At 35.8% G+C, this 25,872-nt stretch overlaps 2 protein-coding genes across 4 annotated transcripts in view; one reads left to right on the top strand and one right to left on the bottom strand.

The window, feature by feature from the left end:
* The window catches only part of CIR1 (corepressor interacting with RBPJ, CIR1), a 33,532-nt gene extending 7,845 nt beyond the window's left edge, over window positions 1-25,687 (bottom strand). The window contains exons 1-7 of the mRNA XM_004476804.5: window positions 25,531-25,687; window positions 20,326-20,420; window positions 15,466-15,539; window positions 14,789-14,799; window positions 14,638-14,702; window positions 13,615-13,663; window positions 12,668-12,785 (exon numbers count right to left, since the gene is read on the bottom strand). Of these exons, the coding sequence (XP_004476861.1) occupies window positions 12,668-12,785; window positions 13,615-13,663; window positions 14,638-14,702; window positions 14,789-14,799; window positions 15,466-15,539; window positions 20,326-20,420; window positions 25,531-25,602 (484 nt within the window). The 5' untranslated portion in view covers window positions 25,603-25,687. The remainder of the gene's footprint in view (window positions 1-12,667; window positions 12,786-13,614; window positions 13,664-14,637; window positions 14,703-14,788; window positions 14,800-15,465; window positions 15,540-20,325; window positions 20,421-25,530) is intronic.
* The window catches only part of SCRN3 (secernin 3), a 57,117-nt gene continuing 56,930 nt past the window's right edge, over window positions 25,686-25,872 (top strand). For 2 of the 3 annotated variants that reach the window (XM_004476802.5, XM_058300631.2), the window contains exon 1: window positions 25,686-25,862. The gene's annotated coding sequence lies outside the window, so the exon portion shown is untranslated. The remainder of the gene's footprint in view (window positions 25,863-25,872) is intronic. The other variant, XM_058300629.2, reaches the window with a different exon arrangement.

Below are 25,872 nucleotides of genomic sequence, written 5' to 3'. Positions count from 1 at the left end.
ACAGTTTAGGTAAGGAGGCTGAATTAGGCCTGTCTTGTCCCTCTCCCAAATTTAATATATTAATTTAATTTATAGGATGCTGTTTGCTAAACCTAAATTTCTATTCCTAAAATGAATATAGTTTTACTTGCTATTACAGTAATCTATTTCTTTCTTCCCATTGTGTGTGCTTTACAGAACTTTAACCCATGGGAAATTTCAAACCTAGAGAGAATAGTGCAATGAACACTATATACTCATCACACAGCTTGAACAATTATCAATATTTTGCCATTTGTGTTTTATCTATTACCCCCACTTTTCTTTCCTTCTTTATTTTTTAAAGAGTACTTAAAATATAATCTTAGATATCACTTTGGTATGAATTACTAACAAATATGGACCATTTCTTAAAAATAAAACCATAACCTCTTTATGACATCTATCAAAACTGACAATCTTCAAATGTCATCTAATATCCAGTCAGTATTCAGATTTTCCCAACTGTCTCAAAAATACCTTTTTACAGTTGGTTTGTTCAGATTAGGATACAAACAAGGCCGACATATTGCATTTGTTTGTGGTATCACTTGTCTCTCTCTCTCTTTTTTAAAGATTTCTATTTTATTTCTCTTCCCTCCCCCCTGTTGTTGTGTGTTCTTCTGTCTCCACTTGTATTCTCGGTGGCACCGGGACTCTGTCTCTCTCTTTTTTGGTTGCGTCATCTTGCTGCGTCAGCTCTCCGTGTGTGCGGCACCACTCTTGGGCAGGCTGCGCTTTTCTAATGCTGGGGCCTCAATGTGGGGCACACTCCTTGCACGTGGGGCTCCCCTACGCGGGGGACACCCTGCATGGCACAGGACTCGTTGCATGCGGCAGCACTGCATGTGGGCCAGCTCACCACATGGGCCAGAAGGCCCTGGGTGTGAACCCTGGACCTCCCATATGGTAGGTAGACGTTCTATGAGTTGAGCCATGTCCGCTTCCCTTAAGTCTCTTTTAATCTCAAAGAATTTAGCCATCTTCCTCTGTTCCCCCCTGCTATTATTTTGTTGAAGAGCAGTGATGCAGTTTAACATGTTCTTCTAGCCCTTGTGTTTCCAGTAAATTAGTAGTTAGATCTAAAAGCTTATTATTCAATTATATGGGGGATTGTTTTATATTTTATATTATACACTTTCAGGAATATATGGAAAGTGTTCTGAAGTTTGGTTTCAGGAAAATGACACCCAGAAATAAGCACATTTCTGGCTGATGAATTAGACTTAAGAAAAAAGGCTGTGACTTAAAACTTTTATATTCTTATAACCTCTTTCATCATATACTATTAAAGTTATAATAATAATGTATAACCTTAAAAGTATGTTTTAAAATAAACCCCAAAACATAATCACAAGTAAAATATGTATATGATTGTTATTGCCATTAAAGTACAACCTTCCTTCCTTCTTTCTTTCCTAATGTTAAATTGGCTATATCTAATGAATAGATTACTCCCTGTTGCTGAATGTAAAAAGGACACTAGTTTTATAGTTCATGATGAAGAGGGAGATCTGTATCTAGTGGGACTTATCAGGAATTATCTTATAGTTATATTAGATTCCTAATATTACCATAACCTTTTTGCTTTTAAGAAAGCTTATAGAAAATTATCTTAAAAAAAAAAAACTAATAAAAAGGGCACAGTAGGAACATACAGTATAAGTCCCAGAAAAAAACTGAACAAAGCTATTAATAAAGTGTGTGGGTGATTTTTATTTATATAGATGAGAATGTTTTATGTATGATTTTCTAAAGGTTATGCAAGAACCAATTGTACTGAATTGTAATAGAACTGCTCTATACTGGGAATTTTCCTGACACACTGCCAGTTCATCTTAGTGCAGGCTGGAAACAATAGGGTTTCTTACTGCCCTTAACTCAAGTTCATAATGAAGACAGCTAATTTATCTCTATTAGAATACACAGGAAAAATTCAACATTTCATTTTAGTCTGTGTCTGGAAAATACAAAAAAGCAAGGAAATATGAAATTTTTCTTATTGTATGCCTGTGAAAACACTCCTTATTAAAAAAACTTACAGAATCTATTAAAGATATATGACTTATATTTGTCTTCATTCTTTACATTTTCATCTTATTTTAGTAACGATACACCTGGCAATAATAAAGTTAATTCATAGTCTTAGGGGACTGTGGCAGTTGAAGATTATTTTATGTATCTCAAAAAGAGAAAGATTATATTTGTAAACTAATCTATTCCTCTCTTTGTGACACCCTTTGATTGTATTCAATTCAGTTGAAGGGCCTTTGATTAGATTACCTGTTAAGACTGATTTAGGGCTTCTTTGAATAGTCCCCACCCCCTTATTGGGGTTGATATAAATACTGGGATACACATAGGAAAGAGAGCGCTTTGTCATTTTTGATCCTGCCATGTGACAGAAAAGAGAAGGCTCAAGCAGCTGAGGCCCCAGGGAGAGATGAGCCATTCTCATTCTACCTCATAGCTTACAGCTGAAATCAGGAAGAGAGCAGAATGGCCCAGACTGATATAGAAGGCCGGGAAAGAAACTATGCCAGGAGAGAAAAAGCCCTCAGAGACAAGCCCTATGCCAGCCTGTAGCTGAAATCGGGAAGAAAGCAGAGCCTGAGAGGAAGCCCCATAGGAGAAGGATGAAACCTCCCAGAGGTTGGCGGCCATCTTGTTTCACTACCTTGCAACACAGTGGATCAACAGTAGCAGACTTTGGTGAGAAACCATCTCTGCTAGTCCCTTGAAACTGTAGTAAGCTTTTACCCCCAAATAAATTCCCATTATGAAAACAAAAAGCTTTCTGGTATTTTGCATCAGCACCCCTTTGGCAGACTATTACAGGGATAAAGAAAAATAATTTGTGCTGTGATGAATACAAAGTATTTATGTTTTAAGTAAGTTATGGGATCATGAACGTTCCTGAAAAGTTATGGATCCATGAATCTTAAAAATTCTACCTTGAGTGAAAGAAACCAGAAACAAGAGGGCACATACTGTATGATTCCACTTACATGAAGTTTGGAAAACAGGTAAAACTAATGTAAACTAATGTAAGGAGTTAGAAATCAGAATAGTGGTTGTGGAGGTAGGGGGGTAGCCTAGAAAGGGGCATGGAATTTTCCAGGGCTATGGCAATGCTCTTTATCTTTTCTGGGATGACTGTTATATGGGTGTATGTTTGTCAGACTCAAACTCTATACATAAGACCACTGCATTTTACTTGAAAAAAAGTTATACATGGTATTTTAAATCAGTCAACAATAGTTACTGAATGACTGTGGTATTATAGACTCTCACTACATCTACATATTATATTGTTCTCTATGGAAAGAGCCTTGCATAGGGAATTTGAACTTATACATCACATCCCTAGTGTGTAACACAGAAAGTGATTTTAAAAATCAGTATATACTATTGAGGGCTTATTATCTAACTAAATACTTGAAAGATAAAAAATACAGATCTTGGTTTTTGCCTTTAGAGAGCTTATAATCTTTTTGGGAAAATCATCTCACATTAAAAAACAGGAAATACACATTGTAAATTTGTGTTATAAGTTCAGAGAAGGAGACAATAAACAGTTATGTTTAGAACAGCTAGGAAGGTCTCTCCATTCACTCACAAAATCATTATTTACTAATCATGGTAATAACCAAGAATGTACACTGTGTAAGGCACTGGGGATATGAAGATATATAAAATACAGTCTGTATTTTAGAAGAGTTTATACTTTCAAGGAGAGAACTGGAAACTGTATTTTAGAAGAGTTTATACTTTCAAGGAAATAACTTTTATAGGATTTAGAAGGCAAAAAGCAGGGCTTTCTAAGTCAGTGGAACATGAAGTTTCATGGTAAATTCATTCTTTGAATTGGGTCGAAGAATTAATTTTTATTAGGAGGACTCAATTTTACTCATTCTCCTTTTCCCAGGTAATCACAAACGAATTTCCTTTATGAAGCTGGCAGACCTTTAGTTGGTGGAGTAAACTTTTAGTCATGAAGAGCCATGTAAAAGAGAGTTATGACCATGACCTGAGAATCATAATTCCCCTTTGAGATTAGTGGAGGTATAGCTACTACTAGCCCCCCCCCCACACCTTTGACATAGAACAGTCATTTCTGACAGAATAGGGTTGAAATTAATTAGCTCATATCAATAGAATTTCAAGGTATAGACACTCTAAAAACAAATTTAGCCACTAAACTATAATGCTTATAAATAGTTCAAAATGGCTTAACCACTGGTTACCAGTTAAAATAGCCAAAATAATCAAGAGTGTTATTTAGACCTTTGAAGCACTCTGACTTTACCAAATATCTCTTTAATAATCACTTTTATCAAAAAATCTCTTTAATAGGTCAATATTTTTCAGCTATCTTCCTCTTGCGGTTTTTTTAAAAAAAAATTGGTTCCTGACTGATTAAATACATATTATAAAGAAAAGAAATGGTATTGAACTTCATTACTTTGAGGTCAATCATTTATTTATTAGTTTTAATATCTATTTCAGAAGATTAATGAGCTTCTGGCAACACAAATTCTTTTTCTGCAGAATTATGTGGGAGGATTTGAAAAAAAATCCTCCTATCAGTTGCAGGGATATTTGTGTAGCTAAAAGTGGGTAGGATTTAACCTCTCAAGGAGCTGCATAAGGAAACTCCACGACAGACTTAGGTGGATTTGCCAAGAGGACAACTGAGTTTTATCATCTTTTTTTCCTAAACAAAGTTCCTTTAGCATGCTCCTAGGTGTCTAGAAAGCAAAGCTTATGACCAGATAATTATTTTGTTAAATTTCCCAATCACGTTCCCAGGCAACACCACCACATTCATCATGAAAGACTGATGAAAAGATAGAAGTGCAGCATGTGGGAGTGCCTGTTGCAGAAGGTTTGATATTTACTTTTATTAGGATGTGAAATTTGCCATGTTATCATACCTAGTCAGTTCCAAATATTTAAGAAATTGTAGCTAAGAAAAAAATTTACAATGAAGTAATTTCAAATATGTAGCAACTTAAACCTAAAAAAGCAAAATAATAAAATATGAAACAAATGTTAAACTTGAGTCAGTATTTATTAATTTTTATATTGCTTTTACAAAAGCAGTATCAAGTTGAATGCTACTAAATACCATGGCAGTATCAAGATTTCAGGGCTGGTTCATCCATTTTCACCCCTTGTGTAGAGCTGAACTGAATAGTGGGTGGGGCATGATGGTGGCTGAGAAGCAGATTGCAGCAGGGCTGGCACTATCTGTTGGAAGTGCTTCAGCAAACCCAGGTATAGGTCTCTCATAGAATGACTGGTTAGAGCTACCTATTTGCCTCCCAAAGAGGAAAATCCAAAATTTAAACATGAAAAGATGCAAAACCTTTGTTTATTCAGGAAAAAGAGAATTTTGCATTATTCTTTTTTTTTTTGGCAGATAACCTGCCTATTTTAGAGGTACCTATTCATAAACTCTTATCTTCATGAGCTAGAAATTTCAATTCTTAAGACCATTTGCTTTATCACATATTGTATTATATTTATGTGAACGATCTAGAATAGACAAATCTATAGAAACAGGGTGTGGATTAGTGATTGCCTGGGTTTGGAAAGGCTGGGAAGATGATGCCCAGAAGGCACGCCAGGTTTCTTTTTGGGGTAATAAAATTTTCTAAAACTGATTATTGTGATGGAAGCACAACTCTGTGAATATATTAAAAGCCACTGAATTGTACACTTTAAATGAGTGAATCCTATGGTATGCGAATTATCTCTCAATAAACTTTTTAAAAACTGCATGCTTTATTGAAAAGACCCCACTGTGGATTAAAAAAAAAAAAAGAGGTTTAATTTCAACATACATTAAAAACACAAGCAACAGACAGATGCTGAAGGTGAAGAGTAATAATGGCTATACTGTATAGATGAAGGGCATATCAGCTGGCCATTTACTTACAGTCTAACACAAAAATATTTTCTAAGACTTCAGTCACCACTGACACTTACTAGTTTTACATATAATTTTGATGTGTCTAGAGTAGATAAAAGCTTGTAAAGTTAAGATGATCTTACCAGTAGAAAAGATATTCTAAACCAGCTTAGCCCAAAGAAGCATTTTGATTGCCTAATTTAACTTTGTAAAGGAGAAGTAAATCTTACAGCTGGTCTCTGTAAACCTCACAGCTGGAACATTTTAACAGTACTTTGCCGATTCCAGTGATCAAAGTAAGTTACTTTATATATTAAACTAAGAATTTCATAATAGAAATAATGCAACACCAGGGGGTGCAGTTATCATGAAATAATTACACTCCTGGGAGATTACAGGCACAAGGCTGTACCCCAGGGGTGTGATTATCCCATGATAACCACATCCACTGAAATTGCCTTATTGCAAAAATAATCTCTATTCACTGTGAAACATTATTCAATAGGTGATTTTTTTAAATGAAAAGATTTTTTTTTTTGGCTCAAATCAGCAAGTGGATTAGGAAATTGGTCAGTTTATTTTTCACTGCATTCAAAATCAGAATACAACATCATTATTCGCTTTCCTATTTGACATAGTAGAGTTTCTATTTTGTTTTTGAGAAATCTTTAAGAGTTTTTATTAGCATTAAATACTACTCCTAAATTCAAGTCAAACCTTAAAGCAGGGGTTCTTAACCTTTTTCATTCCACAGATCCCTTTGCCAGTCAGGTGAAAACCATGGACCCCTTACTAAGTCCATATTATACTGTGTATTATTTAACAAATATCTCACACCCGCACAAACACATCCCCACAAGAATAATGTTTTTTTTGAATTTCAATTCAAGCTCACAGATCCCTGGTTAAGAACCTCTGCCTTAAAGGCAAACTGAGCAATATGATTTTAAATAATTAATTTTTATGTACAATTTTTAATTCTTCTAAAATAATGTTCATTTGAAAATTGTAAATGTAGTTTACCTTCACTAGAGACAATACAGATAAGAAGATGAAACCAAAAATTTCGTAGACACAACAACTGTTAATAAATTAGGTTCAGCTTTTTCTAAAAGTATTTGTCTTTCTGTCTATGTCTACACAAAGATATACATAGAAACACCAAATGGAATCCATGTAACTACTTGCTTTATAACCTCCTCTTTTTATTTGACCAAATGTTATAAACAACTTCTAGATCATTAAGAAATTTTCCTATCATTTCTAATGGCTGTACAATACAGGTAATCCATTTTAACAAATATTCCATAATTATTCATTTAATAAACTTTATTAGATATTTAAGTTTCCTCTCTTTCCCTTTTTCTTTTCATTAATTCATTCTTTCTTTTACTACTATAAAAAATACTTTGCAACTAAATCTTGAGACATACCCATTATTATTTCCTTAGAAAAAAATTAATGACTGTGTAACATGTAAAAAATAACTTAAACAAAGAAGGTACTAGTCTCTAAAATCCTCAGTTGTTCTTACACACAATTTAAGCTGATGATTCTCAGCCTTGGTGGTGCATCAAAAATAGATCATTAACTTCCATCATCTTATTTGGTATCATAGATAGTAAAAATTACTGCTTTATTTTTACTTTAATCTTATCATATAATTCAGTGCTTTGAGATATTATAAAATACAGGATTTAAGAAATTAAAAATAGCCTATTTACTAGTATTTGTTCTCACACTTAAATCTTGTCAGTTTGAAAGGAAAAAAATTGGAAATGGAAATTTCCTTAACACTTTTTTCCTACAGAATGGAGACTAAAGTGAAGAATTAATTCTTTTAATACCCTTTACAACACACTGGTACCTCTTAGCTTTTTTTAGCTTTTCCAATTATTCTGAAAAATAAATTTAGTATGGAAGTACCAAGGAAAAAATCTGCCTTCTGAAGAATATCATGCACTATTCAATGTTTGAAAAGCTTTTCATTTTCACGTTTCTTCCAGTCCAAAAGTATATGCAGGAAGTATTATAGCATCACTTTTGTTTATTACATGTTTATTATAAAATTTTACAAATTTTATTGCTAAAAAGTATGTGTACCATAACATTTACAAATAATAATAAAATATATATTTATTGTAAATTCCATATAGCCAATTGATTCTCACAATGCTTTTGTTGATTTTTGCTTAACTATTGTGTTAGAATCCAAACTAGTTGCCCTCTAACAATGATTTGACAAAATCAGACTATGAATAAATGCTTGATTACTATATGCCTCAGCAAAGAAGATCATCATGTCATTAATGAGTAAGTATGGTTCCAACAGATTCTGGTTGGTATTTTCATTTACATTAAAAAGTAAAACAAAAGAAACAATAAAGATTTATGTGGAAATGTGTTCACTTGTTTGTAGATGACAGTGATCTCTTTGCTGAATCAGTTTTTGAATGGAAAAATATTTCCTCAATTTTTTGTGTTAGTCACAATATAATAGTTATAGACATAACCAGCATTCAAGTTTTATCTACATTATTTAACATTTTCCATCATTTTCATAAGTCTATACAATTAAAAGAACATTAAATCAAACCCTGATTTGTAGCATTTGCTGATTTCCATTGTGTAAATACACCCGCTATGGCTGATTTCATGCTATCAATGTGATGTCACTGAATCTCTGGTATTACTTTTGCCTATAGCTGTTTCACTAAACTTTCATATCATGAGCATCATCTGGAGAGGAGATTCCCAGACTTCTCTGCTCAGGACCCTGACTCAATAGGTCTGGGATAGGGATTTGGAAATCCATATTTATAACAAAAATCTTAAAGTGATTCTTTTTACTTTAGGGAAGTTTGGGAAACAAAACATCAATACCCCAAACTCTTCTCTGCCCAGCTTTTTGAGTCATTGAAAATCTGATTCCATCCATTCAAAGTCAACCACGATAAATATGTTATTCCAGGCTTAGTTACACATACCATATTTATTTCTTTGCTTATGTTTTTCTTCTGGTATTGGTTTTTGACCAACTTTTCTTTTTACTTATCTAAATCTTAATAATCCTTTAAAGGTAATTTTAGTCCCACTTTCTCTATCAACTACGTAATTTAACAGTCAATTATTCCCTATTAGATTCTTATACAATATGCTAGTTTACCTAATTAGATTTTAAACTGGGAGTTATCCTCTATTTGTTTCTTTTTTAAAAAATTTTATTTTATCTATCTATCTATCTATCTATCTATCTATCTATCTATCTATCTATCTATCTATCTATCTATCTATCTATCTTTAAAATTTCTCTCCCCTTTCCCCCAGCTGTCTGCTCTGTGTCCATTCACTGTGTGTTCTTGTGTCCACTTGTATTCTTGTCAGTGGCACCCAGAATCTATGTCTCTCTTTCTTGCATTATCTTGCTGTATCAGCTCTTTGTGTGTGCGATGCCACTTCTGGGTGGCTCTCTTTACATGTGGGGCTCCCCTATGGGGGGACACCCGAGTGGCACGGCACTCCTTGCGCACATCAGCACTGTGCGTGGGTCAGCTCACCACACGGGTCAGGAGGCTTTGAACCTTGGACCTCTAATGTGGTAGGCGAACGCCCTATCCATTAGGCCAAATCCGCTTCCCATCTATTTGTTTCTTATGTGATGTTAGCTTAATCATTCTGATTAGATTATAATCCAGGGACAGAGCTCCTATTTTCTATGACTTAGAACACAGAAGCTCAAAATATAAAACCTACTGACTAATAAGCTGGATATCAAATAAAGAGTTGCCAAAAGTAAAGTAAAAAAGACATTTAGATACTGTAAAAAAGAAACTGCAGTTCTAAGAATTAATTTTCATATATGGCTCTTAATTCAATGAGTATCCTTTCACCACAGAAGGAAGAGCTTCTAAAATCTTATAGATTTTAAAAATAACTTCATCCTAGACGGGCATTTTAATTTTAATCACTGAACACCTGATGTTCCTACATTCTTACATTCTTTCAGCAATAGTATTTAACTTTTATTTTTAACTTGATATATGTCCTGGACATCCTTACATTTAATAGACCTGTATCTATATCTATGTATTTATATCTTATGCCTATATGGCATTTCATTTTTTGGAACATGTCATTATTTTTTAATAAATATTCATAAAGTGCTTACTATGTGCCAGATACTATTTGAAGCACTTTGCATATTTTAACTCCTTATGAATTAGGTACCATAGTAATATCTATTTTATCAGATTTAGCAAACCGAGTCATGTAATTTGCCCAAAGTCACACAACTACTAAGTAGCAGAGCAGGGGTTCTAACCCAGGCACCTACGTAGCTTCAGAGTTCCACAGTTCCCCTCCTACTACTAAGCTATATATAACCTCTAAGAATGTATGGTTCCCTCTTTACGAAAAGCTGTTTATTCTACCTGAGATGCTAAATGTTCTTCCCCCAGATCTTACATGGCTACATTCATCCTGTCATTCAGTTCTCAGCTTAATATCATTTCTTCAGAGAAGGGCCTTTCCTGACAATTCAATCTAAAGTAACTCCCCGCTCAGTTATCATAGTATCCCATTTAATTTTCATAACATAACTTATAAATACCCAGGTTCGGTTCCTGGGGCCTCCTGGTAAAGGCGAAGCTGGTCCATGTCATGAGCTGATGCAAAAAGATGACATAGGGAAGCAGATTTGGCTCAACGGATAGAGCGTCCGCCTATCACATGGGAGGTCCAGGGTTCAAACCTCCTGACCCATGTGATGAGCTGGCCCATGTGCAGTGCTAATGCACGCAAGAAGTAGTGTGCCATGCAAGGGTGTCCCCCATGCAGGGGAGCCCCATGTGCAAGGAGTGCGCCCCTTAAGGAGAGCTCCCCAGTGCAAAAAAAGTGCAGCTGCCCAAGAGTGGCGTTGCACACACTGAGAGCTGACGCAGCAAGATGATGCAACAAAAAAAAAGACAGATTCCTGGTGCCGCTGACAAGAATACAAGCAGGGAAACGGACTTGGCCCAGTGGTTAGGGCGTCCGTCTACCACATGGGAGGTCCGCGGTTCAAACCCTGGGCCTCCTTGACCCGTGTGGAGCTGGCCCATGCACAGTGCTGATGCACGCAAGGAGTGCCGTGTCACGCAGGGGTGTCCCCGCATAGGGGAGCCCCATGAGCAAGGAGTGTGCCCTGTAAGGAGAGCCACCCAGCGCGAAAGAAAGTGCAGCCTGCCCAGGAATGGCACCACACACTTCCCGTGCCGCTGATGACAACAGAAGTGGACAAAGAAACAAGACGCAGCAAATAGACACAGAGAACAGACAACCGGGGGAGTGGGGGGAGTTCAATAAACAAATCTTAAAAAAAAAAAAAATACAAGCAGACACAGAAGAACACACAGCGAATGGACACAGAAGCAGACAACTGGGGGGGGTCGTGGAAATGGAGAGAAAAAAAATCTTTAAAAAAAAAAAGATGACACAACAAAAAAGAGACACAGAGGAAAGACAATGAAAGACAGACACAACCAACTAGAGGGCTGAGGTGGCTCAAACGATTGAGTGCCTCTCTCCCACATCAGAGGTCCCAGATTGGCTCCCGGTGCCTCCTAAAGAGAAAAAGAAGGTGAGCAGACATAGAAGAATGTACAGTGAATAGACACAGAGGACAGACAGTGAACACAGATGGCGAAGGCAGGGGGGAATAAAATAAAATAAATCTTTAAAAAAGAGTTGAAGCACATAAAAGTGGAACAATTTGCTTAGGTTACAGGTTGTCTCTATTACGACTTACTATCTAGGATTGAATAAGTATGGTTATATCAATAATATACTAACAAGACACTAATAGTTCGAAATTAAAATGTCTCAGTTTTATTATCTCTTTATAAAAAGAACAAAAATTATCCAAACCAAATTAGACCTTTCTAAAAAAAATTGATAATAATACACAGGAAGATAAATACTTTTCAAGTAAAAAACAATAAAAAGTTTAACTTATTTAACATCTTTTACTCATTTTATTTTTATATCTGAAGTGGAAAGGTGGGGAAGTGGCTGTGGCTCAATCAGTTGGGCTCCCGTCTACCATATAGGAGGCCCTGGGTTTGCCTCCTGGGGCTTCCTTGTGAAGGCAGGCTCGCCCACACGCGGAGAGCTGTTGGCCCAGTGCGATGGAGTGCTGCTGGCCTGCAGGTGGCATGAAGAGCTGATTCAGCAAGGTGACACAACAAAAAGGGAGACAAGCAAAAACGCAGAACATGCAGTGAGAGGACACAGAAAGCAGACAGCAAGCAAAGCAAAAAAACAAAAACAAAAAAGCCACGGGGCAGAGGGGAGTGAAAAAAAAAAGAGAGAGAAGGTGATTGCTGAGGCTTTAAGTCCAGCTACTTTCATGGTTCAGGAGAATATGAATGAGAACTAACCCTTTGTTCCATCTATTTTTAGGTTACTAACCTCAGAAACAATGGATTTTGTATCCTTTACTTTTTTTTGTTTCCTTTACTTTTAAAGTCAAATTCATAGGGTCCATGGCTAGGTAACTTTTATTTCAGAGCATTTCAGAATTAGATTTTATGTTCATAGTTTCCCATTTACCATCATTCTTTGGGAATGTGTCCTTGTCCAAACAAAAACAAAGTAAAAAAAAACCCAGACAGATTAAAGAATAATGTTATTCTTTCTTTCCTTGCTTGGCCACAATATAAATTTCAAAACAAATAAACCAAATCTACTACGTACCTGAGCCATCAGTGGGAACTGAACTTGCATTGATTCCAGAAAGACCAAACAAAGGACATTCTCGATCTGTATTGACATGACCCCATTTGTGACACTTAATGCATCTTACATTTCGAACCTGGAAAATATGGACATTATTTTGGTTATTAAAATACTAAAAATCTAACCAATATTCAACTCTCTATTCCTATACAGAGTTTAAGCTAAATAACACTCACTTTTAAAGATCTCTTAGGAAGGAGACTCCATAACTATATTTTAAAACAATACAAATACTAAAAATCTTTTACTATAATTTCTTCCTCATACTTAAGCAGAATCTTATTTCTTTTTGCCTCTAACTTGGTGGCAATATAACAATGTCATCCAAAAGAAATGGTAAAATGCCACAAAAGAATTTTGCCATGTCTAATCTTAAATTTTCTAATTTTAATAAATTAACCTTCAAATTTTCTAACCGAGAGATTGGCAAAGTTTTCCTGTAAAGGGCCAGACAGTAAATATTTTAGGCTTTGCAGCCCAGATGGCCTCTGTTGAAACTACTCAACACAGCTGCTGTAGTGAGAAAGTAGCCATAGACAATATGTAAATGAATAAGCAAATAACTGTCCCAAAAAAACTACTGACAGCAAGGATTTGGCTCTTCGGTGAAAGTCTGTCCTAGTTCTACACTAATAATAGTTTTATAACTTTTTTGGACCTTGAGGTAATTCTCCAAATTCCTTGAAAACTGCAGAGACCACTATCAGTGTAACCCTCTCTCACAGACCTTTGAGTCCTATTTTTTTGCAGTCTTCTGCACTTAATTTTCCTCCCCTATTCCTTCTATTATCTGATACAAATAGTAACTATAGTTCCCCTTTTCAGCCTAAACAACTTTTGTGCAACAATATAAAGAGTTATTAAATAAAACTCATTCTTAACAGAGTAAAATATGTGTCACTTGCCTGAATACCAAAGGGCTGATCTCTGATGTTCATGTCATCTTTGGCATATCTATTAAGTGGAGAAAATGTACAATCACAATACTAAGAATAATTTAATAAAGTAAAGAGCAGCTGATTAGAAAAATAGTTTTAAAATTCTATGAACACTATGAAATATAATACTTTAATGAGTATATCAAACTATAAAAACTTACTATTTCCAAAAGCCACTTAGCAGTTATTATGGGTGTTCAGTTTGTGATTTTATATAACACAATAAAAGACTATGATCAAACAGATAAGCTGCGTAAGATACTCATTAAAAATACTTTTTCATGAGAGTTGTCTCCTCATACAAATGAAAAGGCAACATGAGATGGGATATCAGATAAACATAATTTTTTTTTTTTAATCTTGAAAGAAAACTAGTCCTGCAGCTGCTATGGAAAAGAAAAAGAAAAAAGTTTGGTGGTTCCTTGAAAAGTTAAAAATAGAATGACCATATGACTCAGCTATTCCACTCTTAGGTATGTACCCCAAAGAGGCAGAGACTCAAATGCCTCCACACTAACGATTACAGCAGCATTATTCACAACAGCCTCAAAGCAGAGCCAATCCCAATATCCATTGAAAACGACAGACAAATAAAATGTGGTATAGCCATGCAATGGAATACTATTCGGCCATTAAAAGTAACAAAGTTCTGATATACCCTATAACATGGGTGAACCTTGAAAACATTATGCTAATTGCACTTATATGAAATATCAAGAATAAGCAAATTCTACAGAGACAGAAGGTAGGTTAGAGGCTACCAGAGGCTAAGGGGAATGGGAATGAAAAGTTAGTGATCAAAAAGTAGAGTTGATGTTTTAGGTGATAAAAAAGTTTTAGTAATGGGAAGTGGTGATGGAAGCACAACATTGCAAAAATTAGTGTCACTGAATAGTACTTTTAAAAATGGTCAAATTGGCAAATTTTATTTTATATATGTTACCAAAATAATTTAAAAAAAGATATTAAAAAAAAGAAAACGAGTCTTACTTTTCTCGTGGAGCTCCTTTCTGCCATTCAAATTTGTATTCTGTCTCTCCTTCTGTTTCTTCTTTCTAAAAACATTCATTGAAAATCTTTCAATTTCTCCATAAAATCAGTCTATCGCAAGTAAATTGAAACAAAGAAAATAGTGCTTTACCTCTTTGTTTTCTTGATTGCATAACAAAAATGAGGGGAAAAAAAAAGACATTGCAAGTTAAAAACTTCAACATAAAAATCTATGTACTGCACTATATCATGGTATTAACTCTAATTTGTAAGAATTTATTGGTTTTACTTTCTACTTTTCTCACATGAAAAAAATTTATACCACTGAAGGATAAAATATAATATTAAATAAGAGACAGTATTTAATAAACATGTTAATTTCTACTTTTTAAACTTCTGATACTTTTCACCAACAGCAAATATGACATTTTTTATTTGAGTATAATCAATAAGTAGGACTAAAGGTATACATGCAAATTATGAAGGATTAAATGCACTTCTGCTGACACTGACATTTTTTCCTTCTCTAAAGAACAAATCATGAACTATTGTATTAGACAAATATTCTTTTTTTTTTTTTTATACTGGTACTGGGGATTGAACCTGGGACCTCATACCTGGCAAGCAGGTGCTCAACCACTGAGCTACACCCACTACCCCAAATATTCTTAGTATTTGTTCTATTGCATCTACTACAGTATTATTTTTTGTCTTCATAGAATAATAGCAAAAGATGATGAACAACTTTTAAAAATGTCTGTCATAGCAGTTCTCAATCTCTAGTTGTAAACACATCCAAGACTTTAAAACAGATAATGAAGCAAGTACCTTTTTTAGCTCCTGGTGGGGCCTCATACATAAAATTAAGGCCATTTTTTACACGTTCATCTCCCATAAGCAATCTAAATGAAACAAAGACATAAAGTTAACAATTTTATATAGGAGAAAAAAAATAACAGAATCTTCCACCATTCCTCTTCAAAAAGAAAACAAACACGGAGCAGGTGAAGCTCAATGGTTGAAGGCCTGTTTTGCATGTATGAGGTCCCGGGTTCAATTACTGATACCTCCTAAAAATATAGTTCCCTCTTCTTTTATTTTATATATATTTTTTCCCAGTATCTTCTTAAAAAAAAAAAAAAAAAGCCAACCTAAAGGAAGCAGTATAAAAATTTTTTGTTAGAAATAAAGTTCTAAACTTTTACTCTATTGGCTGGCAGTCCTTGGCATGGGCGATATGTGAAATATATGAATGGAAATTCAAATAGCATTGACTCTTCAGTGACTGGTTGTAAGTTCTGAGACTTTCTTAGGAGAACCAGAATCTCTCAGGTACTAACACAGAAGGGGAAAAATGGCAGTCACTTTTCTTTGAAATGCTGTGGAAATGGTGACAGCCTTGAAATCCTATAAGGTATCACAAATTTGGAGTTAAGTTAAACAATACCAATATTTTCATTTAACTGATGAGGGATCAGTTTTGGAAAAATAAGGATCTCCAGAATTTCTTTACGAAGTCAAACCTAATGCACATGTGTAAGAGTCAAAGAATATAAGGATATCAAAATCTACAGGGGAGCAGATGTAGCTCAAGTGGTTAAATACCTGCTTTCCATGTACAAGGTCCTGGGTTCAATCCCCAGTACCTCCTAAAAACAAATAAACGAACAAATGAAAAAAACAACTCTCATTGAGGAGTGGATGTAGCTCAGCCTGCTTTCCATGTATGAGGGTCCTGGGATCAATCCCTGGTACCTCCTTTAAAAAAAAAAAAAAAGGACGATGAAGAAAGAATTGTGTTTTAAAAATTGTACAAAAGGTCAATTATTATGACAGGATTGCTGCCACACCTCAAAAATAATTTTCTTCACAGTTTTGTTTTAATAATGTAAGTTACCTTTAGTACCTGTTTGGGTTTTGTTTATAGAGATACTCTAAGCTTTTTAGAAAAAAAAACTCTGCAGCAAAATTGAATGGCTGGTTAAGTTAAAGCTTTAATTCATATGTTTCAAGTAAAATATTGACTATAAAGGAGGAGGCTAGGGAAACGGATGTGGCTCAAGTGAGCTTCTGCCTACTATATAGGATGAACTGGGCTCGATCCCTGGGGTCTCCTGATGAGAAAGCATGCCCACGCGGCAAGTCAGTGCCCACTCAAGTGCCCACGTGGTAAGCCAGTATCCACACGGGAGCCTGCACAAGTGCCCATGTGGTGAGCCAGTGCCCCATGCAACTGAGTCACGCAGCAAAACGATGACGCATCAAAAGAGAGACAAGGGGAGAGTCAAGGTGAAGTGCAGGAGAAACCAGGAAATGACATGGCACAACTGACAGGGAACTTCTCTCCCGTCAGAGGTTTCCATGATCAAATCCTGGTGAATCCTAGAGGAGAGAAAATAAGAAGAGAAGACAACACAGACAGCCAAAACAGCAGGGCAGGAGAAGGGGAAGGGGAGGGAGTAAATAAATCTTTAAAAAAAAAAGGAGGAGGTTAAAGAGTGGCTAGAATTTCCTTCTCTATTGAAAAAGGCAATCACAAAAGATACACTAGAAGATTGGAATTCTCTTCTTATTTCCATTGGAGTCTACGAAGAACAACAAAAAGAGAGAAGGCTGTAGGGATCTATATCACACAATGGAATACTATTCAACCATAAAAAGGAGCGAAGTACTGATACATGCTAAAATGTGGATGAAACTTAAAAACATGTTAAGTGAAAAGAGCCAGACACAAAAGACCACATATTATATGATCCCATTTACAAGAAATGTCCAGGATAGGCACATCTATAGAGACAGAAAGTAAATTAGTGGTTGCCAAGTTCAGGAAAGTGAAACAGGGAGCAGAGGGGAATGGGGACTGATTGCTGATGGGTATAAAATTTCTTTTGGGGATGATGAAAATATTTTGAAATTAGATTATGGTAATGATTGCAAAACGGTAAGCATGTCTGAAACCAATGTACACTCTAAATGGTTATGTAAATTGCATCTTACATTAAAGTAATACCATTTAAAAAATTAAAATAAAAAATGCAGGATCACCTTCTATTTCATGTGAAGTTCAAGACATACAAAATATCAGGTAGAGCTATAATACTGGCATTTTTGTTTTAATTTCAACTAAAAACCTGTACAGATTTTTGACATCCCATTAAATTCTTTATTCAACCAGAATAATGTCATTGTCCTCAAACATAAACATCTACGACAATAAAAACTTAACAAAAGGGAAAAAATAGAGATTACTAAAGAACTGAATTGGTTATCAAAACTAACTTATTTTTACTTCAAATGTGCAATTTTTCCAATGAATTCAAATCATAGAAATGAAATTCTTTCATACAAAGTTAAATGCATGTATCAATATAGACATCTTGACAAATAAAAACACAACAAATTAAAATAAATATTAACACCTACCATTTACTGGGAAGAAAAACTTAATGTACATTGTTTCTAATTCTTCAAATAATGCTAGGACAAGGATATTAGTATCTCTATTTTAGAATCAGAAAATTGAGACATAAGAATTATGGTTTTGAAACTGTCATTCGGCGATGAAGCACTTGTTAAAAGCTCTGGGTCTATATACCTGAGCACCCTGAGTATTATGAACATATGATCTGCTAGTCAGCTTCTTTGGGGGCATAAGGATTCAGATTACACTTGAAGTTCCACACATAGACTTGAAGACTGAGAACATTTTTACTTGGCCAGGTGTCCACTCTTGATTCAAGCCCGCTCAAGGAACTGAACCATGACTTTTTTTTTTAACACTCTCCCTTCCTCCTTTCCCACTTTCCCTATTGCCCGCCCCTTGTTAGCCTCTAATCTACTTCTATCTGCATATTTGCTATTTCTAGTCATATCTTTTAAGGGATATCCAATTTTTAAGGACAATTTTTTCAAAGCCAAATGCATTTAATTTAAAATAAATATCACTATGTATTTTCTAACTTTTTGATAGAAAATGTCCCTTCTTTAGGAAAAGCTGATGGTAAATGTTATTTGTTCGTTTTCTTTCTTAATGTCATTACCAGATCAAATGTACTGTTGGCCATTATATATTAGCTTTCAAATACACACATATATATTATTTTTTCGTGTTTTACATGAGATTTTACTGTTATACAGGCCTATGTTACGGTTTTTAGCATTCCTTCCAGGAATATACATGACCTTGGACTTTCCCTTTGAACCTCTGCCATACACATACAATAGCACTGCTCCTTACAAACACCATGATATGCTTTCACCATTTCTATTCATTTCCAAAGATTTACAATCTTTTTACCAATTCTGTACAGTTTAACTCTCTGCTTTCCACTCTCTTGCCTCCTCCTTTTCTGGTGACCTGTATTCTAATTATTAACTCCATGAGTTTACACAATATATTTAGTGCAATCATACAATATTTAGGACAATGTTTTTAATGCGAAAGAAAAAAAATCTGCAATCTTTGTAAATCTGCATTCAAACGAGTAAACCTAGAAGCAGTACCCCAAAAGCAATGAAGACACCTAATGCCCAGATTTTGATTTCTAAATACCATTCTCCAATAAAATGAACCAGAGTTCCTAGGAAAACTGGTTGATTTCGGTATCACTAAATGAGGGAAGGGAAAAATTCTTTGTTACAGAAGAATTCAAATGAATAAATGCAGAAGGAATGAGGGAAATAGAAAGTCACCATTAGAACACCCCTAGTAATAACTGCTGCCAGGTAAGATACATCAATGAATGTAAAAATTACTGGGCAAAAGTTCATGGAGAAACAGGATATTTGCATAGCCTCACATATTTATTAATTGCAAAGGGAAAAAACTGTAACTTTCTTTTTAGTGATCAAGAATAAACACAAACACTCTTACCTGTTTCAAAGCCAATTTCATCTCCACTATCTCTTTAAACCTTTTCTTCAATTATTGGCTGTTCAATGAACACCCTCTCCATTTTCCTATTGTGCTGCTCTTTAACAACTTTTTCTTATTATATATAAATCTAAATCTAAATCTGGGCTTCTCAAAAGTGACACTATTGACTTTTGGGGCCAGATAATTCTTTGTTGTGAGGGGCTGCCCTGTGTCTTGTACAATGTTTTGTAGAAACACAGGCCTCTACCCACTAGATTAATAACATACTTTCCCTACCCCGTCTGCCTCCTCAGGGAGTGACAACCCAAAATGTCTCCAGACATTTTTCACATGGGAGGTAAAAATGGCTCTTGGTTGAGAACCATTGATCTAATCTTCATCATTCTTCATGGTTCAACTTAAATGTCTCCTATTTCATCAATCTTCTCTTGTTATCCCAAATGAAATTATTGTGTCTTCCATGAGCATACTGTATTTTTTAAAACATATTTCATTTGAATGTATGTTAAAAAAATACTTTTGTAAGAGGTCTCAGCAGTTCAAGTGTAGACTTTTATTGTTCTAAGCTTTGCCTAATTTGGCACTTGCTCACAGATTGTATATGTGCCACATGAATCTAGATTTTTTGTGAATTATGGGTAAAACTGGAAAAGTGACCATCTACAGAAAAAGAAGATAGTTCACAGGAAAAAGACAGAACCCTATTATTGGGGCATTCAATAAAAAAAAGTTGACTTAATACATTATTCAGTAAGGGATTATTCCTAAGCAATTGATTATTCTGAAAACATTAGCATAATGGAATTTCTTACCTATTATCATATGATTCTTGTTCTTTAAGATATTGTTGCATTAATTCTTCTTGTTTTTTCTTATCATATGATATTTTCTGTTCTGCCATCCATACCTAAATTAGTGAAGTAAAAAATTTTAAATCAAATATTTAGATTTAAATTAAAGTTTGCTGAAAACCATTCAACATAAACAGTAAGTCAAACCTTTGTCTCTAAACACAATAGGTTTTAAAAAGGGAAATTCTAAGACAAACACATTGATAAAATTATAAATATTAACTGGTAGGAAGGGTAAGTGTAGGGAGGAGAGTGTGGGCAAAACTGTCATTATTCATTTTTAGATGCAGAACATGAGGGTGTTACTAGCATTTCTGTTGCTCTGAGATATGAAGGTTCTATGGGGACACAGTTTAAAATGTGGAAAAGAAGGATTAATATGGATATAAAAGCAAAAACAAAATAAAGAGAACTCTTTGACAGAATATACCATAAATTTATTTTGGTATTATATTCTAAATGTTTCTTCCACTGACTTCATACTTATCAATGTAGTGCTATGGTAGAAGAAAAACCTACACTTTGGGTAGACAGTAAAATGCACGTTTGGAATTCTCACTGAAGCTCAAAATGCAAAAAGTGCAACAGAGAAATAAGTAACTTTATGGCCTGGCAGGACAACATACTACATCTAATGACTACCATATTACCTCTAACAAAATAGGTATCATGTACTTAGATTGTTAAGTTTTACAAAGCTCTTTCACTAGTCATAATTGTTCAAGAGCTTAAATATTTATTGTGAAATTATCAGGGACTAGAATAAGAAGTAATAAAACATATTTCTACCTTAGAAATGCTCAGCTTGGTAAGAGAAAATTATACTAAATTTTCTGTATGTTTCAACTATTTCATAACAAAAAAGAAGACATATGAATTTTACGGTTAAATAGTAACAATAAGTTTGATATTTGCGCAATAGAAGTATGCACAAGGTAATAAAATGTGGTATATAACAATACACATATAATGTTATTCAACAATAAATAGGAACTGCAAAAACATTATGCTAAGTTAAAGAAGCCGGTCTCAAAAAGACTACATATTAAATGATTCCATTTATATGAAATGTCCGGAATAGGCAAATCCACCGAAATAGAAAGTAGAGTAGTGGTTGCCAAGAGGTAGGGGAAAAGGGGAGGGAGGAGTTGAAGAGAAATGGGGAGTGACTGCTAAAGGATTCAGGGTTTCTTTATGGGGTAACGAAAATGTTCTAAAATTGATGATTGCTCAACTCCATGAAACACTAAAAAAGACTGTGCTTTAACTGGGTGCTTGTATGTTATATGACTTATATCTCAATAAAGCTGTTAAAAAAGATTAAGAGGTATTTGGGAAGTAAGACCAATAAAGAGAATGCATTAGCTGACTAGAAAAAGGGGTGACAGAAAAGGAATGAATCTTTGAGTTTCTGGCTTTGGGTGGCTGGATAGAGGACTGTGTTACTACCTGTATTTCCTACCCTTTTGAGATTGTAAATATAGAGAAGATGTGGGTAAAAAATAAGTTTCATTTCAGATATTCTGAGTTGAGATGTCTGTAGGATATCAAGATGAAATCGTCTAGCCATTAATTGTACACTTTAGGTGAACTGTATGGTTTTTGAATAGGTTTCCATAAAACTGATTAAAAAAGATGAAATTGTCTAGTAGAGAGTTCAGTTGAGATGCCTCAAGCTTGGGAAAGAGAACTAGGACTGTAGATTTGAGTCATGAGTATACAGGAATAGTTAAAACCATGAAATTGCATGTGATAGCTTGAGGAAAGCATATAAAGTAAGCAAGAAGTGGGCTAAGGATGAAACTCTTACGAATCCTGTGTTTTAGGAGCAGGTAAGAAGAGTGTAATGAATTGATGGAGAAGAAAGAGTCTAGTAGGAGAACTGGTAAACCAGAAGAGAGCATAGCCGGGGGAAGAGAGTTTCACAAAGAAGTACTTATAGGAAGCGGATGTGGCTACTCATGGGAAGTGGATGTGGCTCAACTGACAGAGCATCTGCCTACCATATGGAGGGTCCTGGGTTCGATCCCCAGGGTCTCCTGACCCATGTGGTGAGCTGGCCCATCGGCATTGCTGCCATGTGCAAGGAATACCGTGCCAAGCAGGGGCGCCTCAGTGTAGGGGTGCCCCACATGCAAGGAGTGTGCCCCCCAAGGAGAGCTGCCCCATGTGAGAAAAGCGCAGCCTGCCCAGGAGTGGCACTGCACACATGGAGAGCTGAAGCAGCAAGATGACGGAACAAAAAACAGACACAGTTTCCCAGTGCTGCCGGTTAATGCAAGCGGACACAGGAGAACACACGGCAAATGGACACAGAGAACAGACAATGCGGGGGGGGGGGGGGGGGGGGGGGGGGGGGATAAATAAATAAATCTACCAAAAAAACCCAACAACAAAGCTACTCAGAGTAGCAGATCTGTGAACTGTTTACCGCTCCACAAGAAGATGAGGAACTTGCCCCAGAATGTAAATTGACTATTTCCTTGTTCAACAGTTTGACCAGAAAAAAAAGCCAGCTGAATATAATGCCGTCTGTGATATAATTGATAGAGGCACTCCATAACAACACATAACAGAGTGGCCAGAAGATGTACAGTAAGTATTCACCCATATTTTTGGTGAACAAATGAAACTTTAAAACATATCAGACTTTCACTTTACAATTAGAATTTTCATGGTGGAACTCTGTTTTCCATTTTTTGATGAAATGCCTTTGTTTTTCTATTTATTTTCACTTAAAATATATCCTTTATCCTCTGGTTAATGGAGAAGGTAACCTTTCCCCCCAATAAAGTATTAACTATCTAGAATATCTAGCAATTCTCTACAAATGTCTATTAGCAAAAAACACTTCATTCTTCTCCTCCATCTTGGAAAATGTGTGAAAGAGATTAAAAAGATGAGCTGTTGTTGGAACATTTTACATGCTACTTTACAGATTAAAGTATGTATTTTCTAAGCCTTAACTGATTTACTGAATTTCTCACAGTGGATATGCAAAAGTTATTCTCTGTACATTTTTTCCCCCTGTAGCACAACTGTTCCACTGAATTGTATAAAGCTTAAAGTAAAAACTTTCGATACAAAATTATGCTTTCTCGGGTATATTTGTCTGTAAATGTAAACAGACCAAACAAAAGCAACCCCCTAAATTTCACCTAATGTCTTCATTCCTATAAAACCAGTAACAGCTAAACCACTGAGTGTATAGAGGAAAATATCTGTGTTTGATGCCAAAAGTTCAAGTGAATTAAATAAAACTTTTTTGTTTCTCCCACAAAAATAAAGCATCTATGAGACCTCTCTCACTCAAAAGTGCAACCATGCAAACATAGCCTGGTATATAGTGGAAAAAGGACAGGATCAATCAGGTGTCCCAGATCCTAGTCCAGGCTTGACCCTTAACTAACTGTGGCAATCTTACCTCATTTGTAAAATGAGGAGATGGGGTCAGAAAATTACTAAGGTGCAAAAAAATCTGTGGTTCTATAAACATAATAAAAAATGATGCAGAAATCAATGAATTTCTAATTACAAACTCACCAACCAGAAACTAAGGAACAATTTATTCAGACAAGAATTTTCTAGTATGTCACCACTATCCCCTCCTGTGCTTTCTTTTTCCTTCCGCAAGCAATCCAAATTCCTAAGACTTACCCATTAAATGGGATCAAATACCCTTCTGCAGCAGGTTAGAATAAGGATGCCTGCCTGATTCCCAAACAGATCAATAAGCTTCTCTGTTTCATAACCAGGGATTGTATTCTCAAACTAATGGTTTAAATTACCTGTTAAAAGAGTGCTTTGTTTAGAGTAGTGGCTCTCAACCATGGCAATTTTGCATGCTCTCCCAGGGACATTTACTTTATAATGTCTGGAAATATTTCTGGTTGACATTGAGTCAGAGTGATAATGGCATTTAACAAGTAGAGGCCTGAACAATGCAAAAAATTCTACAATGCACAAGATAATCTCACACAACAAAGAATTATCTAACTCAAAATGTCAATAGTGTTGGTTGAGAACCCTTATCTAGACCATGCATTTTCAACAGAGGCGCTATCACTCATCCCCAAGAAGACAAAAATTGGTTCTTGGGGTAGGGGTCGGAGTGTAAAAAATCTTACTCTTTTTATGTAGAAAGCACACACATGTATCAATCAACAGATATACCGTATATCTATTGTGTTAAAATTTTACAGGGGGGGGGGGGCGGGGCGGGCAGGGAAGGGGGAGTAGGGAAAAAAATGTCCAAAAAGGCTCTTTAGGAGGGGATAATGAAAAAGGTTGAGAAACACAGGTCTAAAAAGTCTATCACTACAACTAATTTTTAAAAATACCAAACATTAAAAGCTTAACTCATTTTCACAAGTATGTGTGCCAGTGCAATTAACATTTTGAGCACCTCCTCTATGTGTCCTGCACCAAGCTAGGTGCTTGCTTTGTTTCTAATCTTTTATCTACACTATCACATTTAATCCTCCCGAAAGTCTAACAAATCAGGGCAACTAATACGGATTAGTCTTAATTTATAGACTAGGAGACAGAGCATAGGAGACATTAAATATCTGTCCAAGGTCTCAAGACTGAAAGTCCGACCTCAATGCCCAGACTATTTCTATTTCACTATTCTGCTTCCCACTGCTATAATACAATGATCGTATTATTTAGGAAGGTCTTTCTATACTGCACTTAATGGAACTGTAATCAATAAGAAAAAACGCTACGAGGTCATCGGACAGTCACTATCTTATCGAGTGGAATAAAATATGGAAGCAAGGGGTAAGTTTATTCCCCCTTTAAGATCTTAAACGAATTGGAAGCCTCTTCCTTTGTACAGGTGAGCAAAGCTCAGAAGCAGTGATCTCCGGGGTTACGAAGACAAAACCAGAATCTGCTGAGGGAAACACCGAGGAAATCTAGTTATCAGTCTCCCCACCTTAAGGATTTAGTCTCTAGCTGACAGAGCTAAATGTAGAATAAATGTTTGGGACCAGCTTCGTCAGCTGGCTTCTCGGCAGAGAAGGGGCAAGAGCACCAGGGTTTTAGGCCTGGAAACGAGGCGACTCTCTCAAGCATCCCAGAAACACCACCGCTCTCACCTCCAATAGTCCCCGAAAAGTCAGCCGCTGTGGGTCCGTTCCCTCTAGGGTTCCCCTTACTCACCTTTTTGATATTGGACTTGGAGGCGGGATGAAAGTCCTTCTTGCACATGAAGTTGGCGAACGATTTCCCCATCTTGGAGTACCAGCTGGGGAACCAAGGCTCCCGATCCGTGAGCAACGTAAACAAACTATTCGCCAAACCGGAACTGCACCGCCAGTGGTAGCGGGAACTTCCGAGGTCAGAGGTAACAGCTTCCGTCGACTCGCATCTCTGTCTAACCTATTTGCCCCTTCCTTCTTTCCCTTTGGGAACCGAACGTGCAGGTAACGAGCTTATATAGCTACTAGGCCAGGCGAGGGGCGTGCACTGCGGGAGAGACGTGCCTAACTGAGGTAGGAACGA

This window comes from Dasypus novemcinctus, chromosome 7, assembly GCF_030445035.2.
Source record: "Dasypus novemcinctus isolate mDasNov1 chromosome 7, mDasNov1.1.hap2, whole genome shotgun sequence".
Lineage (NCBI taxonomy): Eukaryota > Metazoa > Chordata > Mammalia > Cingulata > Dasypodidae > Dasypus > Dasypus novemcinctus.
This window is presented reverse-complemented; position numbering and strand designations above follow the sequence as displayed.